At 45.2% G+C, this 14391-nt stretch overlaps 1 protein-coding gene across 3 annotated transcripts in view; it reads right to left on the bottom strand.

Moving 5' to 3' along the window:
• The window catches only part of MPPED1 (metallophosphoesterase domain containing 1), an 87985-nt gene that overhangs the window by 8770 nt on the left and 64824 nt on the right, over window positions 1-14391 (bottom strand). For all 3 annotated transcript variants that reach the window (XM_087722205.1, XM_087722206.1, XM_087722204.1), the window contains one exon: window positions 7867-7982. In XM_087722205.1, coding sequence (XP_087578331.1) covers window positions 7867-7982 — 116 coding nt within the window. The remainder of the gene's footprint in view (window positions 1-7866; window positions 7983-14391) is intronic.

Here is a 14391-nt window from a genome sequence, read left to right as displayed (position 1 = left end):
GCAAATATACAATTTTGGTCAAAAAATGCAAAAGAAAGTCTCAATAAAATGTATCGGATAATTTTATTATTCTTTTATCTGTACATTAGGATGTGGTTTATTGTTGGGGTATAACCAGAGGTGGGTTCCTACCAGTTCGCACCTATTCGGTAGAACTGGTTCGTCAAATCTACTGAACTGGTTAGAAGAGGTTCCACAGTGGACCTGGAAAGCAGGCCACACCTACAGAAGAGGTTCCAAAATTTTTTGAAACCCACCACTGGTCCTTGGATATGATTATTCTACACTATCAAGCTCCTATTTATAAAACTCAGTGCCTCTGTGAAAGGTAAGGATGACTACTGCGTTTGTGGTGCAATCAGAACATTGCGTGTGTTGAGGTTGTTTTAACGCAAACCAAAGATGCCTTTTAAAAAACAAGTTTACATCATATTCTTATGCATGCCAGTGCTGTGTGTGAGGTAATTTAAGGTGGTTCTGACAAGTGTCGTCGGCATCTTCATATCTGGTCACATGGGCGGCAAGCCACTCCCATCTGATCACATGGGTGCAAGCCACTCCCACAAAGGAGGCCACACCCACAGAGTAGGTTCGAACAATTTTTGAAACCCACCGCTGGGTATAACCCAAGTGAAAAATATAAAAGAAGCTCAGATGCCATTTTTGATATTTGTAATGGAGCTAAAATAATTGCGATGTCTTAAATGCAGATTTTTAGCAGAGAAAGAATTCACTTAACAGTTTAGGCATTCAACAAAGGAGTTGTCAGCCAATGACAGTAATTTGTAGGAAAAGGATCGAATCTAGGTGTGAAGGGAGCAGTTGACTTTAGTTAAGAACAGTGAATATAATTATTCCTCAGGGCTTCAATATTTGCTTTCTGGCTTATTAAAAATTATAATTTGGTGGCAATATTTGGAAAATCCTGGGAATTCTATTCAAGATCTTCATCTTGGGGCAAGTGATTATGGCCCCATTCAGACTGAGATTATGGTATGTCAGAGGAAACTCAGTTCTTCTCCCAATCCTGCTGTTTCCTTGTATTAAATGGATACACAACTTCGTTTGACAGGGTTAAAAACAAATAAAAACTACTGTCCACTCTTTCTGTGAGGAGTTATCTTAAGGCTGTGATGGTGAACCTGTGACATGTGTGCCACAGGTGGCACACAGAGCCCTCTCTGCGGGCACACCAGCTGTCGCCCCAGCCCAGCTCCACCGCGCATGTCTTGTGCTGGCCAGCTGATTTTGGAGGTCTCTGCCGCATATGAGCAAGGGTGCATGTGGGGGACATGTGCATGCATGCATGAGGATGTGTGCGTGCATGCATGGGGGCACTCACATTGTATTTTGGGGTCTTGCGCGGTTCCCCGTGCACCATTTTGGACCTGGAAGGCCTCCTGCACCAACCTGCAAGCCAAAATGGGGTGTGGGGGGCTGCGCGAGGCCTCCCCCTATGTGCCATTTTGGGCCTGGGAGGCCTCCTGCACAAACCTGGAAGCCAAAAATGGGCAAAGGGGGTTGAGTGCATGGACACGGGGGGCGGGGAACGCCAGGGAGGTCACACGGGCATTGTATTATGGATGCAGGCGTGCACAGTTTTGGTGCGCAACAACAAAAAGATTAGCCATCACTGTCTTAAGGCATATCTTGAAACTTGTAGGAGAATTCCCATTGAGCCAGGTATGATATGTTTGTTATGATATTATTTTTACAATTCTGTGTTGTCTGAAAAAGATGGACGCAGATCAGTGATCTTCATCCCAAAGAAGGCAGATCCTAGTTCAATGTTGGGGTTCTTCACAGTAGTAGGACTTCAGATGTGGACCAAAGTTGTGAGAATTGGTGAGCTCCCAACTGTTAGGAATATAATCTAACGGTTGGGTTGGCAATATATAAATCATGTAACAATGCTATACCTGTTTCTTTTAATCATACTGTAAAATGTGATTGGTTGCTGTTTCCTCAATCGGCCATAAGAGGGAGCCAGAATGACTGTTAGCTCTCTGTTTGTTAGATACTGGGCTGATCTGATCTGGGTGTTTTGGAAGCTGGCTGTTAGAAAGTGCCGTGAGCTATTATAAGTTTTGCAACTGCTAGCAAACTTTGAGCACCAGACTGTTTGTATGATTATGGACTATGTTATTTGGATTATTTGGATCCCTTAACTGAAAGACATTGATGAGTGACTGTCTTATCCATGTATGACTTGGATTGTTTGATGGACTGATACCTCTATTTCCATGAAAGTAAAAGCCTACTTAAACTGCAGTGTCTCTGTATGCTGGTTTGTGTGTTCTCCAACAACACTCTCACAATGCTTCTCTGAATGCACTCGCTCTCCCAACGGGGAGCTTACCTAACACCAACCATTAAATCACATTGAAGCAGAGGCTGCAAGAACTCAGCTGGGTGAATGTGGATTTCTGCACAGAGCAATAGGTTGAACTCAGTGGCTTCTCAGTGGCTTCTTTCATGCAGAGCTCTGACTGGGGATAATGGCTGAAGAAACCAAGATGATGCATTCTGAGGAGCTAATGAAGCTTCACACGAATGGCAGAATCCAGCTTCAGCACACTTCCAGGTGGGATATGAACAGAAGGGTGCAGGAGGGTGCAGGGTCAAAAAATCAAGGTGCCATCCATAACAATGCGATCAATCCTCATCCTCATCTTTTAATGACCCATCATCCCATGAGTGTTTAATGGCCAGATGCCCTTCCTGTCGCCAGTGCAGAGTTTTGTTCAGTAGATATATTCTCAGCGTGCCCAGAGAGAGAACTATCTGCCTCTACCTAAGATTGAACTTACAACTTCCTGATTGTGAGGTGAGAGCTTCACCTCTAAGACACTGTACCACTCCCATAACAATACGATCAATGCCTGGCCCTTTTGTGTGTACAAAACAGGAGTGGGGCTTCAGTCATGTAGTGGTACTGGAATGTTTTCACATGCTGTAGCACACACAAACACACACACACACACACACACACCGCCCCAGGACAGTCCTGGAAATAGTCCTTGGCAAATAAGTGAACTATTCCAGAAGCTGGAAGCAGAAAAGGGCAACTGTGTTTTCTTCCATTTCCATTTCTTCCTAGTTATGATAGGCTTGCTGCAGGGGTGGGTTTCTCGCCCCGTTCCAACCGGTTTGGTTGGAATGGCGCCGGCGGCATCCTCGTGCACGCGCGCGGTGCACGCATGCGTACTAGCGTCTGTGCGATGCTCCAGCTGCTCCTGGAGGATTGCGCTGGCGCTGTATGCGTCCTGCGCATGCGTGGAAGCACAGAACTCGTCAAAACCAGGTAAGGAGCGTGGGCGGGCGGGTGGGCCCTTCGCCGTTCCCGGAAGTTACTTACTTCCGGGTTCGCCGACCAACCGGTTCGCAGGGACCGCCGCGAACCGGTTGAAACCCACCCCTGGCTTGCTGGGGTGAGAATTGCTGAATTTAAAGTGAGGACGGAATTCTCTTAGCTAAGGAAAGTTCAGCTGAATATTGGGAACTGTAATTAAACATATTTAACCGGGATAAACAGAAGCGAACGCTTGCCTTATGTGAAAATCAGCAGATTGTTCCGTAGTGCGAATAAATTCCTCTAATAAGTACCTTCATTTTGCTCATTTTAAGAACTTGCTGCTACATTACGGAGGCACAGCTCTGAGTTTCTGTGAGATTGAGGATTTGAGATTGAGGGCAACAGTTGGAGGTCTTAGGGTATCATGCAGAATGAATCTACCCTGAATGGCCATCCGAGACCTTTCATGAAACCATGTGCCAGGTAAAGCCACAGACTCAGCTTTAGTAAATAGCAGAGATAGCAAAATTGTTCCTGCATCTAACTCTAACTTTGCCATCAGTTGCTTAAACCAGGGGTCCCCAACCTTTTGGACCCCAGGGACCACTAAATTCACAATTTTAAATCCTGTGGATCTAACTGCCAAGTTGATTGTTGGCAACATTGATTTATACTTTTATGGAGGTTGCAGTTATTACTGTTTAACCCGATTCCACCACAAAACCGCGGTCATCTAAAGCGCACTCGACGAAACCGCGTACCTGACATCATCACAGCGTGACGAAAAAAGCACGCTGTGAGAGGTAAAGGTGAAATTAACGCGTAAACCTAAACCTAACCCCCCCAAACCTAACCCTAAACCTAACCCTTAACCTAACCCTAAACCTAACCCTAAACCTAACCCTTAACCTAACCCTAAACCTAACGCTAACCCTTAACTTAACCCTAAACCTAACCCTAACGCTTAACGTAACCCTAAACCTAACCCTAACCCTTAACCTAACCCTAACCCTAACCCTAAACCTAACCCTTACCTTTACGTGAATCGGCTTGCTTTAAAAGCGCTTTTTAAAGCGCCCTTTTTTCTCCGCGGTGTTTTTTGTCGCGTCGCTGATGACGTCAGCGACACGCTTTAATCGGGCGCGCTTTAGTGGACCGTGGTTTTGTCGTGCCACGGTTTAACCCACATTTTAAAAGAATGGAAAGAGAAGAATATCTAAGGCAAGTCGCCTTAGTGTTCGCTAGGTGTCATAAATTATTCTTACTTTGTGTAGTCAGGTGTACACAATAAGTTGCAAACATATGGGAAAGCTTCAGAAGGTTGGCATTGCGTGCAGACAAAAACATGTTCAACATAAATAACGCTTAATTTAATGAAGAAGTTAATTTCATGGATTTTAGTTTGCAAAATTTTTGAAGTGGAAAGAAATACTTTTTGCCTTTTTATACACCACCTCATTTACAATGAATTATTTCCAGCCATGTGACGGCAACTTGAATTTCAAGCCTCTCTTTGCTTGAGCAAAGTTTTGCAACAGCAGAAGTGGGCAAGTTGCCGTACAATACGACGTCCGTGAGAATCCTGCGCAAGGGCACCATATGTAATTGCCAAGGTTCACTGGTTAACAGTGGTGCAAGAACATAAACCAACGAGAAGGGAAAGAACCGGAACATGGTGCAACCAGGTGGTTGCTAGAGGAATGAAATGTGAACAGAAAGGCAAATCAGAAGGGTAATTTGGAAAAGAAGGTAGAGGATTTTTTTTAAATGAAAGAGGAGTGAAGGAGACAATTCATTCTCTCAACTGAACAATTCATACAGTTCCAACCAGATCAGTCACAGCAGGCTGGATTGGAGGGGAAGGGATTGGGTGGTGAGAATTCAGGAGTGAAATGTAGGCGTGGCTTGGTGGGCATGGCAGGGGAAGGATACTGCAAAATCCCTATTCCCACCCTACTAACCTGCTTTTCAGCTCTGTTCTCCTGTGCAGGGCAACAAAAGAAGACCCAGACGATCAGCTGGGACTCCGATCAGCTGGGACTCAGGAGGCAGTGAATAGATGGGGGCGAGGCCAGCCAGAAGTGGCATTTGCCGATTCTCTAAACTACTCAAAATTTCTACCAGAAGCAGTCAGAACCGGCAGCATACCTCCTCTGGCTTATATGCTAAGTCCTAGATAGAAGGACTACAGAAAGGCAGGAAATGAGAGTTGGGTATGAGACTGTGGTGGGTTTCAAAAATTTTTAGAATCTCTTCTGTAGGTGTGGCCTGCTTTGTGGGAGTGGCTTGCTGGCCATGTGACTGGGTGGGCATGGCCAACTTGTAAAATATGGTGAAACTCACTTAACAACGTTCTTGCTTAGCAACCAAAATGTTGGCTCAGAAACTCTGGCATTTGAAGCACACAAGTCTTAAAGCTGTCAAGTTACAAGACCCTTGTACCCCTAACCCTTTAGAAAAAATCCCCCAGGGGAGTTCAAACTTGATAGCTTTAAGACTTGTGGACTTCAACTCCCAGAATTCCTCCTCTCGCTCTTCATCTTGAGGATGTGCGGACGGGCGGGGGGAGGGAGGGAGCTGGAACCGGTTCTAAAGGGCACGGTAGATTTGTGGAACCTCTTCTATAGAAGAGGTTAGAACTGGCAGAAACCCACCCCTGGTATGAGATAAAAGATCTAGGGGCCTCTGTACAGGGCGGGGCATAACCTTTTCCTAGGGGGTCACAGCAAGATCGACAGCAGTTTACAACTTCCGCGACACCTCATTTTAAAGCCCATAAAAAACTGAATTGAATGAGCTATTAAATGTTAAATTTGCTTTAAGAATGGCTGGAAAATTCGATTCGGAAGAACAAAGGATCATTGACAGAATAAAATGCATTGCCTTTCGAGAGGCTCGCGATGCTGGAGCGACGTTTATCAATCGAAAATGGATTGCAAACAAATTGAAACGTCATCCGGATTGGGTTACTGATAATTGGAACAAAACAGCCCAAGAATGTTTCACAAAATTTGGAGAAGGGCGTCCTCTGCAACTGTCCCAAGAAAGCAAAGCCATCATTGCAACTGGCAGTCGCAAACAACGAAAAGGAAACCGAAAAGTGGCCCAAGAAATCCTTCAAATTCGTGGAAAACGAGTTGATCAAAGGACAATCGGCCAATATCGAGAACGAGAAGGTTTGAAGCCATTCCACGTCATTTGCAAACCATTGAAAACTCAAACACACGTTCAAGATCGGCTTTGGTTGTGCAATTGGTTGTCTGAATGGACCGAGGAAGATTTTCTTCATTTGGCGCCATCTGACGAATTCTTCGTTTATGCCATTCGAAAACCGAATTTCCAGAACGATCGAATTTGGGCTAAAGACGTCGACGACATCGCCAAACATGAACGATATCGACAAATCGTTCACAATCCGACTTGCATCGGGATTTTCGTCATTTTCACAGCCAAGAAACTGCATTGGGTTTTGGAGGATAAAGGGGAATCCTGGGATGGCAGTTATTTCCGTGAGAAAATTTTATTGGAGAATGTCATTCCATTTCTCAGTGATCCAGACAATGTCTTGGTGGTTGGTGAGGCTGTCTTTCTTCATGACAAAGCTCCTTGCATGCATGCAAATGCGACTCAGCAATTGTTAAAGGAAAACAATGTCGAATTTTGGGGCAATGACGTCTGGCCGGGAAATTCGCCAGATCTCAATCCGGCAGAGAACATTGGGGCCATAATTAAGGATGAAGTGGAAGCTCTGATGATTCAGGAGCAAGATCAAAATCGATATTCGGTTGAAACTTTGAGAATGAATTTGGAAACTGTGTTGAAAAATCTGGAAAATCGAACAGAACTGTTTGAAGATTTGTTGTGTTCTTATCCACCTCGTTTGAATGCTGTTCGAAGGGCTAATGGTGGTCATACTGACTATTAAATCGTGTCAATAAACTCAGTTTTTGATGGGCTTTCGAATGGTGTATGAATTATTTGTGTTGTTATTACAAGTGTTGCTGTGACCCCCTAGGAAAAGGTTATGCCCCGCCCTGTAATGGGAAGTGTAAAAAAAGTCAAGATGGTAGCTGATCTAAAGCGCCACACATGTTGCACGTAAAAAGGTCAAAACTTCAAAACACAAATTGTGGCTGCCCTTTTGAGTTTGTTTTACCCCTGGCTGTGTGAATGCTCTCGATAGTATCTAATGGTGCCCTATTCACTTGAGAAATGTGATTATTAACTTGTAGAAACTTTGAGTTGGGAGATACAGCGTTCACTTGCAGTGAGATGCCTTTTAAAAATTTGCAATGCGAATTTAACTCCGCTTTAACTTTGAATTATTTTATTCCCAGTGATTAACGAAGGACAATTCTCTCAAGAGACTTCACTAATGTTAGGGCAATAAGCAGACATGGACGACTACTGTATTTCAGCACAAAAAAAAAATCACCCAGGAACACACCAATTTACATTTGAAGAGCTGCATGGAAAAAGCAAAGCCTGAAAATTGTGATCTGTCCCCAAGGACACAGCAGAGACATATAAATTGAACTGAATCAGATAAGCGTGTTTCAGTGTTTTCTTACCAAGAGGTGGTCCGTGTGTAATAAGAATGTCTATTCCATCTGGAATTAGGTTCCATTTCTCTAAGAGCGCTTGGCCTCGTGGAAGATTGAAGCCCCAGCCATAAAACCAAGGTTGCCTGCCAAAGAAAGGGGAAGGTAAGTCTTCAATGCTTCACACATGCTGTAGTCAGCTAGCTGAGCTCCAGTACAAGAGGAGAAGGCCTCTGAATCCACACGGGCAACGCATCTAATAGCTCAACTCAAATGTTACTAAAGCATGTGTGTGCCACTGCAATTCTGAGTTTATTTATAATGCATGGACACTCGTGAAATCTGAAAAAAACCATTACCATATCTACTTTCAAAGAATATTCATTAATAAGCAATTAATATTACGCTTTTACTAATTTTAGAACATTTGAGCCAATGTAGATGACCTCTAAAGTAAAGTAAAATGCCTTGCTTGAGATTTCTGCATTTATTCTCCTACTGTGTTTGGATAATCTCTTTATTATAAAGTGAGTTCCTTCATTCCAAATACCGTATTTTTCAGAGCATAAGATGCACTCCCCCTCGAAAAGAGGGTGAAAATTTGGGTGCATCTTATACACTGAATGTAGCCCCACCCACCACCACCCTTTGGCCTCTGTCTACCGGCAATTTGCCTTCTTGCAGCAAACAGTGAACAGTCTGTTTCAGTTTCAGCACAGCCTGATTAGCACAAGCAGCTGATTGTCACCTCCTGGTGATCAGCTGTTTCAGGCTGCAGGGATTGCCATAACCTATTGCCGCATCCCCGGACCCCATTTTTGGCCTCCGCGTCCCACTTTTGGCCTCTGTGCACCCTGTTTTCGGCCTCTGCATGCCCTATTTTCTGCCCATTTTGATTCCAGCTGCCCAGAAGCTGAAAACGAGATGCGGAGGCAGGTCAGTGAGCAGTAATAGGCTATGACAATCCCTGCAGCCTGAAACAGCTGATCATTGGGAGGCCCCATGATCAGCTGCTTGTGCTAATCAGGCTATGCTGAAATTGAAACAGACTGTTTGCTGTTTGCTGCAAGGAGGCAAATTGCTGGGAGGCAGAGGTAGAATTTTTTTTCTTGTTTTCCTCCCCAAAAGCTAGGTGTGTCTTATAGCAATAGCAGTTAGACTTATATACCGCTTCATAGGGTCAGCGGTTTACAGAATCAGCATATTGCCCCCAACAACAATCCGGGTCCTCATTTTACCCACCTCGGAAGGATGGAAGGCTGAGTCAACCCTGAGCCGGTGAGATTTGAACCGCCGAACTGCAGAACTGCAGTCAGCTGAAGGAGCCTGCAGTGCTGCATTTAACCACTGCGCCACCTCGGCTCTCTTATACTTCAGATTGTCTTATACTCTGAAAAATATGGTACCTGTGAAAAGTCTTATTTCCTTGACAGAAGCATTTGGACATGATAAGAGCCTAACCTGAAACATATAGGAGAATCAATGCAACACTTAATACAATGTAGAGGAGACATGATAGCAGTATTCCAACACCTCAGGGGTTGCCACAAAGAAGAGGGAGTCAAGCTATTCCCCAAAGCACCTGAGAGTAGGACAAGAAGCAATGGGTGGAAACTAATCAAGGAGAGAAGCAACCTAGAACTAAGGAGAAATTTCCTGACAGTTAGAACAATTAATCAGTGGAACAGCTTGCCTCCAGTAGTTGTGAATGCTCCAACACTGGAAATTTTTAAGAAGATGTTGGATAACCATTTGTCTGAAGTGGTGTAGAGTTTCCTGCCCAGGCAGGGGGTTGGGCTAGAAGACCTCCAAAGTCCCTTCCAACTCTGTTATTCTATTCTAAGAGGTACAAGCAATCCTCAACTTATGACCACAATTGAGCACAAAATTTCTGTTGTTCAGTAAGACAGTTGTTAAGTGAGTTTTGACCCATTGTATGACTCTTCTTGCCACAGTTCTGGTGAATCACTGCAGTTGATAAGTTAGTAACCTGGTTGTTAAGTCAATGTGGCTTCCCCACTGACTTTGCTGATCAGAAGGTCGCAAAAGAGGATCACATCATCCTGGGACACCAGAGGTGGGTTCCGGCAGCTGCTACTGCCGGTTCACTCAGCCGGTATGGTTGTAACGGGCCCAGCGTCAGCCACATGGACGCGGGCAGTGCGCGCACACACACACACGGCGCACGTATGCATTGTACCTGCCAGCGATGCCTCCGCAAGCCTCTGTGATGCCCCAGCTGCTTGGCGGAGCATCGCGCAGGTACTGTATGGACCATGTGCGTAAGCACCGAAGGCTTTAAAGGACAGGTAAGGTGCTTGGGCAGGCGGGTGGGCCCTCCGGAGCACCATACTGGAGCACCATACCGGAATGGTACCCAGAGCTCCAGGCAGGCTCTGATACACCCATACCGGGGCATACTGCCTGCAACCCACCATTGACCTAGGGACACACTTCACATGTGTGCTTGATGCGTGCTATGTGCGCAGCGCAGTACTAAAAAATTGAAGTAAAAAACAAGATGGCGGTGCCATAAGTGCCACCAAGCGAACCAGTTCAGGGGCGTAACAGGCCGAGTTACTACCTACTTGGCTGTACCTGTCCAAACTGGTAGGAACCCCACTCTGTGGGACATGGTAAAGGTCACAAATATGAACCAGTTTCCAAGCATCTGAATTTTGATCACATGATCATGGGGATGCAGTAAAAGGTCATAACCATGAAAAACTGTGGTAAGTCATAATATTCAGTGCCGGTGTAACTTTGAACGGTCACTAAAGGAACTGTTCTAAGTCGAGGATTACCTGTATTAACTTTTTTCTTTTGATCTTTGTAAAACTGTTTACATGCGCACCAGTCATTTTTTTCCCTTTTTGGCTTTTTTTTTTTTTTTTTACAAACTAGGAAAATATATATTTTTAACAGGGTAAAATTACCATATCTTTTGGAGTATAAGACGCACCAAGGTTTTGAAGAGGCAAAGTTTTTTTAAAAAAGTTTTTGCACTCTGCAAACCTCCCAAAAAAGGCCAGTTTTTCGTGAAAATGGGCCCATTTTTTTAAGAACTTAGAAGGCTTGTAGAGTGTTCCTGGAGGAGTGGGAGTGAGGCCAAAAATGAGCAAAAAATGGCCTACTTTTCGTGAAAACAGGCCTGTTGTAAAAAAAAAAAGGGGGGGACACTAGGAAGCTTATAGAGTGCTGGAGGGCAAAATTGAGCACTAAATGGCCGTTTTTTTGTTTCATTTCTGCCCTCTCAAGACCTCAGGAGCTCTCCGAAAGCCTTCTACAAGGTATGCACAGCCATCTTGGTGAAGGAGCAGGGTTTCAGGAGGCCAAAAAAATGCTGTATTCAGTGTATAAGATGCACGCAGATTTTCAGCCTCTTTATTGAGGGGAAAAGGTGCGTCTTATACTCCAAAAATACGGTATTTGGAAAACACACACAAAAAAGTTGTAATACCATGGTGTTAAGTTTGGAATGGATTCATCTAGTAATGGGCTACATCAATTGCATCTCATTGCATCAATTGCACAACAATGGAACCGTGGTGGTGCAGTGATTAGAGTGCAGTATTTTAGTCTACTTCTGCTGAGTGCTGATTGCCAGCAGTTTGGCAGTTCAAGTCCCACTGGTTCAAGGTTGACTCAGTCTTCTCATCCTTCTGAGGTTGGTAAAATGAGGACCCAGATTGTTGGGAGCAATATGCTGATCTCTAAACCGCTTAGAGAGGGCTGTAAAAGCACTACGAAGCGGTATATAAGTCTAAGTGCTATTGCTACTCTATTAATGCAAACCTACTTAATGGCCTCATACTAGCCACACCTATCATACTGTATTAGAAGAAGAAGATTAGCTTAGAAATTGTGGATCTAAGACTCATTTAATATGAAAGCAGCACACTATAAACTGTAGAGAGTAAATGTGGAGAGATACAGAGCCTGACACATCTGCTGGTATGTCGGTTACTACCAGAAACATGTACCGATAATGACTTATTTTTGGCCAATGACAAAGCCAAGAAGGTGGCTTCATTCTTAATCTAGACATGGAAGAAGAACAAATAAAATAGCAAAATATTTCTGTATTCATAAAATGCAAGATGCCTTAAATTAACATATGTTTTATCATTCTTTTAATTATGATGACTCGGCCTAGCAGCAATTCTCCTGAAAACAAAAACAAAACTAGTATTAACAATATGAAAAAGAATCCCATACTTATTTCTGCTTTTCAGAAAGAAATATTAAAAACCGAAATATGCAATAAATTACCCTGTTTCCCTGAAAACAAGACCTCCCCTCCATACACCCGGGAAGGAAACCCTGCTTTCTTTTAAGTGCACAAAAGTGGTGCACGTACCACACAAAGCTCAGGGCCGTCTGAGAATCTCCAGACTTAAAAGCTGAGGCTTGCAAAAACGTGGCAAAGAAAAGCGGCAGGCCGACGATGCCCGTCCCCGGATTGACACGATCTCCTCCTTCCAAGGCTCGCCAACCCCCGCGCCGAAAAGAAGTGGAAGAAGTTGGGGCGATAAAATGCTGGGGGGGGGCGTTGGTAGGAATCCTATATGCTCTTTCCTGCGTGAAGGTGGGCGGTAAATGCCGTCCCTCCCCCTCCCCCGGCACTTGCGGTGGCGAAGGCTGTTTCATGTTGCTGCTGTTACAGTTTTTCTGGTCCGAGGCAGAAGCTGCATGCCTAAGGTGCCCAGATTATAACACAGGGCGACTGATGATAGTTTGAGCGGGCGCGGCCAGTGCAAACTACCATCAGTCGCCCCGCGCTCAAAACAAGTCCGGGGAGAGTAGGTGTTGGGCAGGAAGGCTTCTGGTGGTTCCCTGGTGGCGATCCCACCACCATCCGCTCGTGGCTCTTCCCGCCTGGATGCCCAAAGCCTCCCAGCGTGCCCGGGGCGAGTCAGCTGCAGTGCAGCGGGTGGCGATCTCACCACCATCTGCTCATGGCTCGTCTTCCCGCCCGGACGCCCAAAGCCTCCCAGCGTGCCCGGGGCAAGTCAGCTGCAGTGCAGCGGGCGGAGATCCCACCACCATCTGCCTGCTCACTCGTTACGCTACCCCACCCATCACTTACTCTGGGTGAGTTCAGAGAAGCGGTGGCCCCAGGAGTCAGGAGAGCCGGGACAGGCTGGGAAGCGGACGGAGCCGGAAGGGGTCCCGCGGAGGAGTCTCCGGCCGCTGCGCTCACCTTGCCCACTGGCCCCCGAAGTGCATGAGGGATGCTTTGGCGGAGAGGCGCCGCTTCCAGACCCCGCCGAGGGCCACACACAGAGGTGGCTCTTTTCGGAGAGGTGGAGGCTTTCCCACGGCTTGTCCGGAAGTGGGACTGGAAAGGCGAGCTTGCTCCCCCGCCCATGCGAGCGGCAGCGGATGGGCGGGGGAGCGAGTGATCGAAGAAGGTACCAAAATTAAATAGCGGGATCTTTTGGGAACGGCCCGGGACACGGGAAAAATTATGACAAAGCGTGCCTGTCCTGCCAAATGTGGGACATCTGGTCACCCTAGAGATAGGTGATACTATAATAGTTTAAAGACTCATTGTTATTTGATAGATAATTATGAATTCAAGGAAATAAGGATTGTTACAAATGAAATAATATTAATGGTAATCTAAACGTATAATGCTCAATGACAGCGAAACATTCAGCTACGTTTAATGTAAACCAGTGATGTTAATCCTAAATTTAAGAATTGATGCACAAAAACTTGTAACCGAACGACATGCTTGATGAAATGGAGGAAAGTTGTTCTTCTTTTCCTCTCTTGCTTTGTTTTGTATGTGTTGTTTTGTTTAAAAAAAGAATAGAGATTCGGACCCTCACCTCTCTCCAGGCCTTCCAGAAAGCCATCAAAACCTGGCTGTGCCGGCAGGCTTGGGGTTGATGAGTTCCTGGCTGTGCCGGCAGGCCTGGGGTTGATGAGTTCCCCTCCCCTCTCGACTTGTATGGTTGTATGACTCTTGTGTATTTTAATTACGTGTATTGTGTTTGTATCTCCTTTTCCCCTTTTGAATTGTTCGCCGCCCTGAGTCCCTCCCGGAGAAGGGCGGCATACAAATAAACTAAATCTTAATCTTAATCTTAATCTTAAAAATATATATTTTTTTAAAAAGCCATGGCCACACCCACAAAGCCACGCTCGCAGAGGGAATGGGGATTTTGCAATATCATTCCCCTGCCACGCCCACAAAGCCATGCCACGCCCACAAAGCCATGCCACACCCACAAAGCCACACCCACAGAACCGGTAGTAAAAAAAACTTTGAACCCCACCACTAAGTTGCAAGCTGGGAAGGGGCACATTCCTAACCTGGCTGAGATATACTGTATATCGCTTCCAATCCAAGTTGTTGGATTATATCAGATCCAAGAAAACTATTGGGCTGATCCTTTTTAATCTCTAGATCACAAAATTTGAAATGTACAATTAGTAGTTTTGGGGGGAAAAAAGATCTGTGCCACATTCTCTTGCTATGAGTTCTATTACTCTCATTTTTCAGATTCAAACCTTTTGTTCTGCAGTTGCTGTTTTGATGTAGTT

The sequence above is a fragment of the Thamnophis sirtalis genome, unplaced genomic scaffold, assembly GCF_051295495.1.
Source record: "Thamnophis sirtalis isolate CommonGarterSnake01/CBP01778 unplaced genomic scaffold, rThaSir2_p1.2 scaffold_9, whole genome shotgun sequence".
Classification (NCBI taxonomy): domain Eukaryota; kingdom Metazoa; phylum Chordata; class Lepidosauria; order Squamata; family Natricidae; genus Thamnophis; species Thamnophis sirtalis.
Note: the sequence above shows the minus strand (reverse complement) of the source record. Positions and strands in the feature narration are given on the sequence as shown.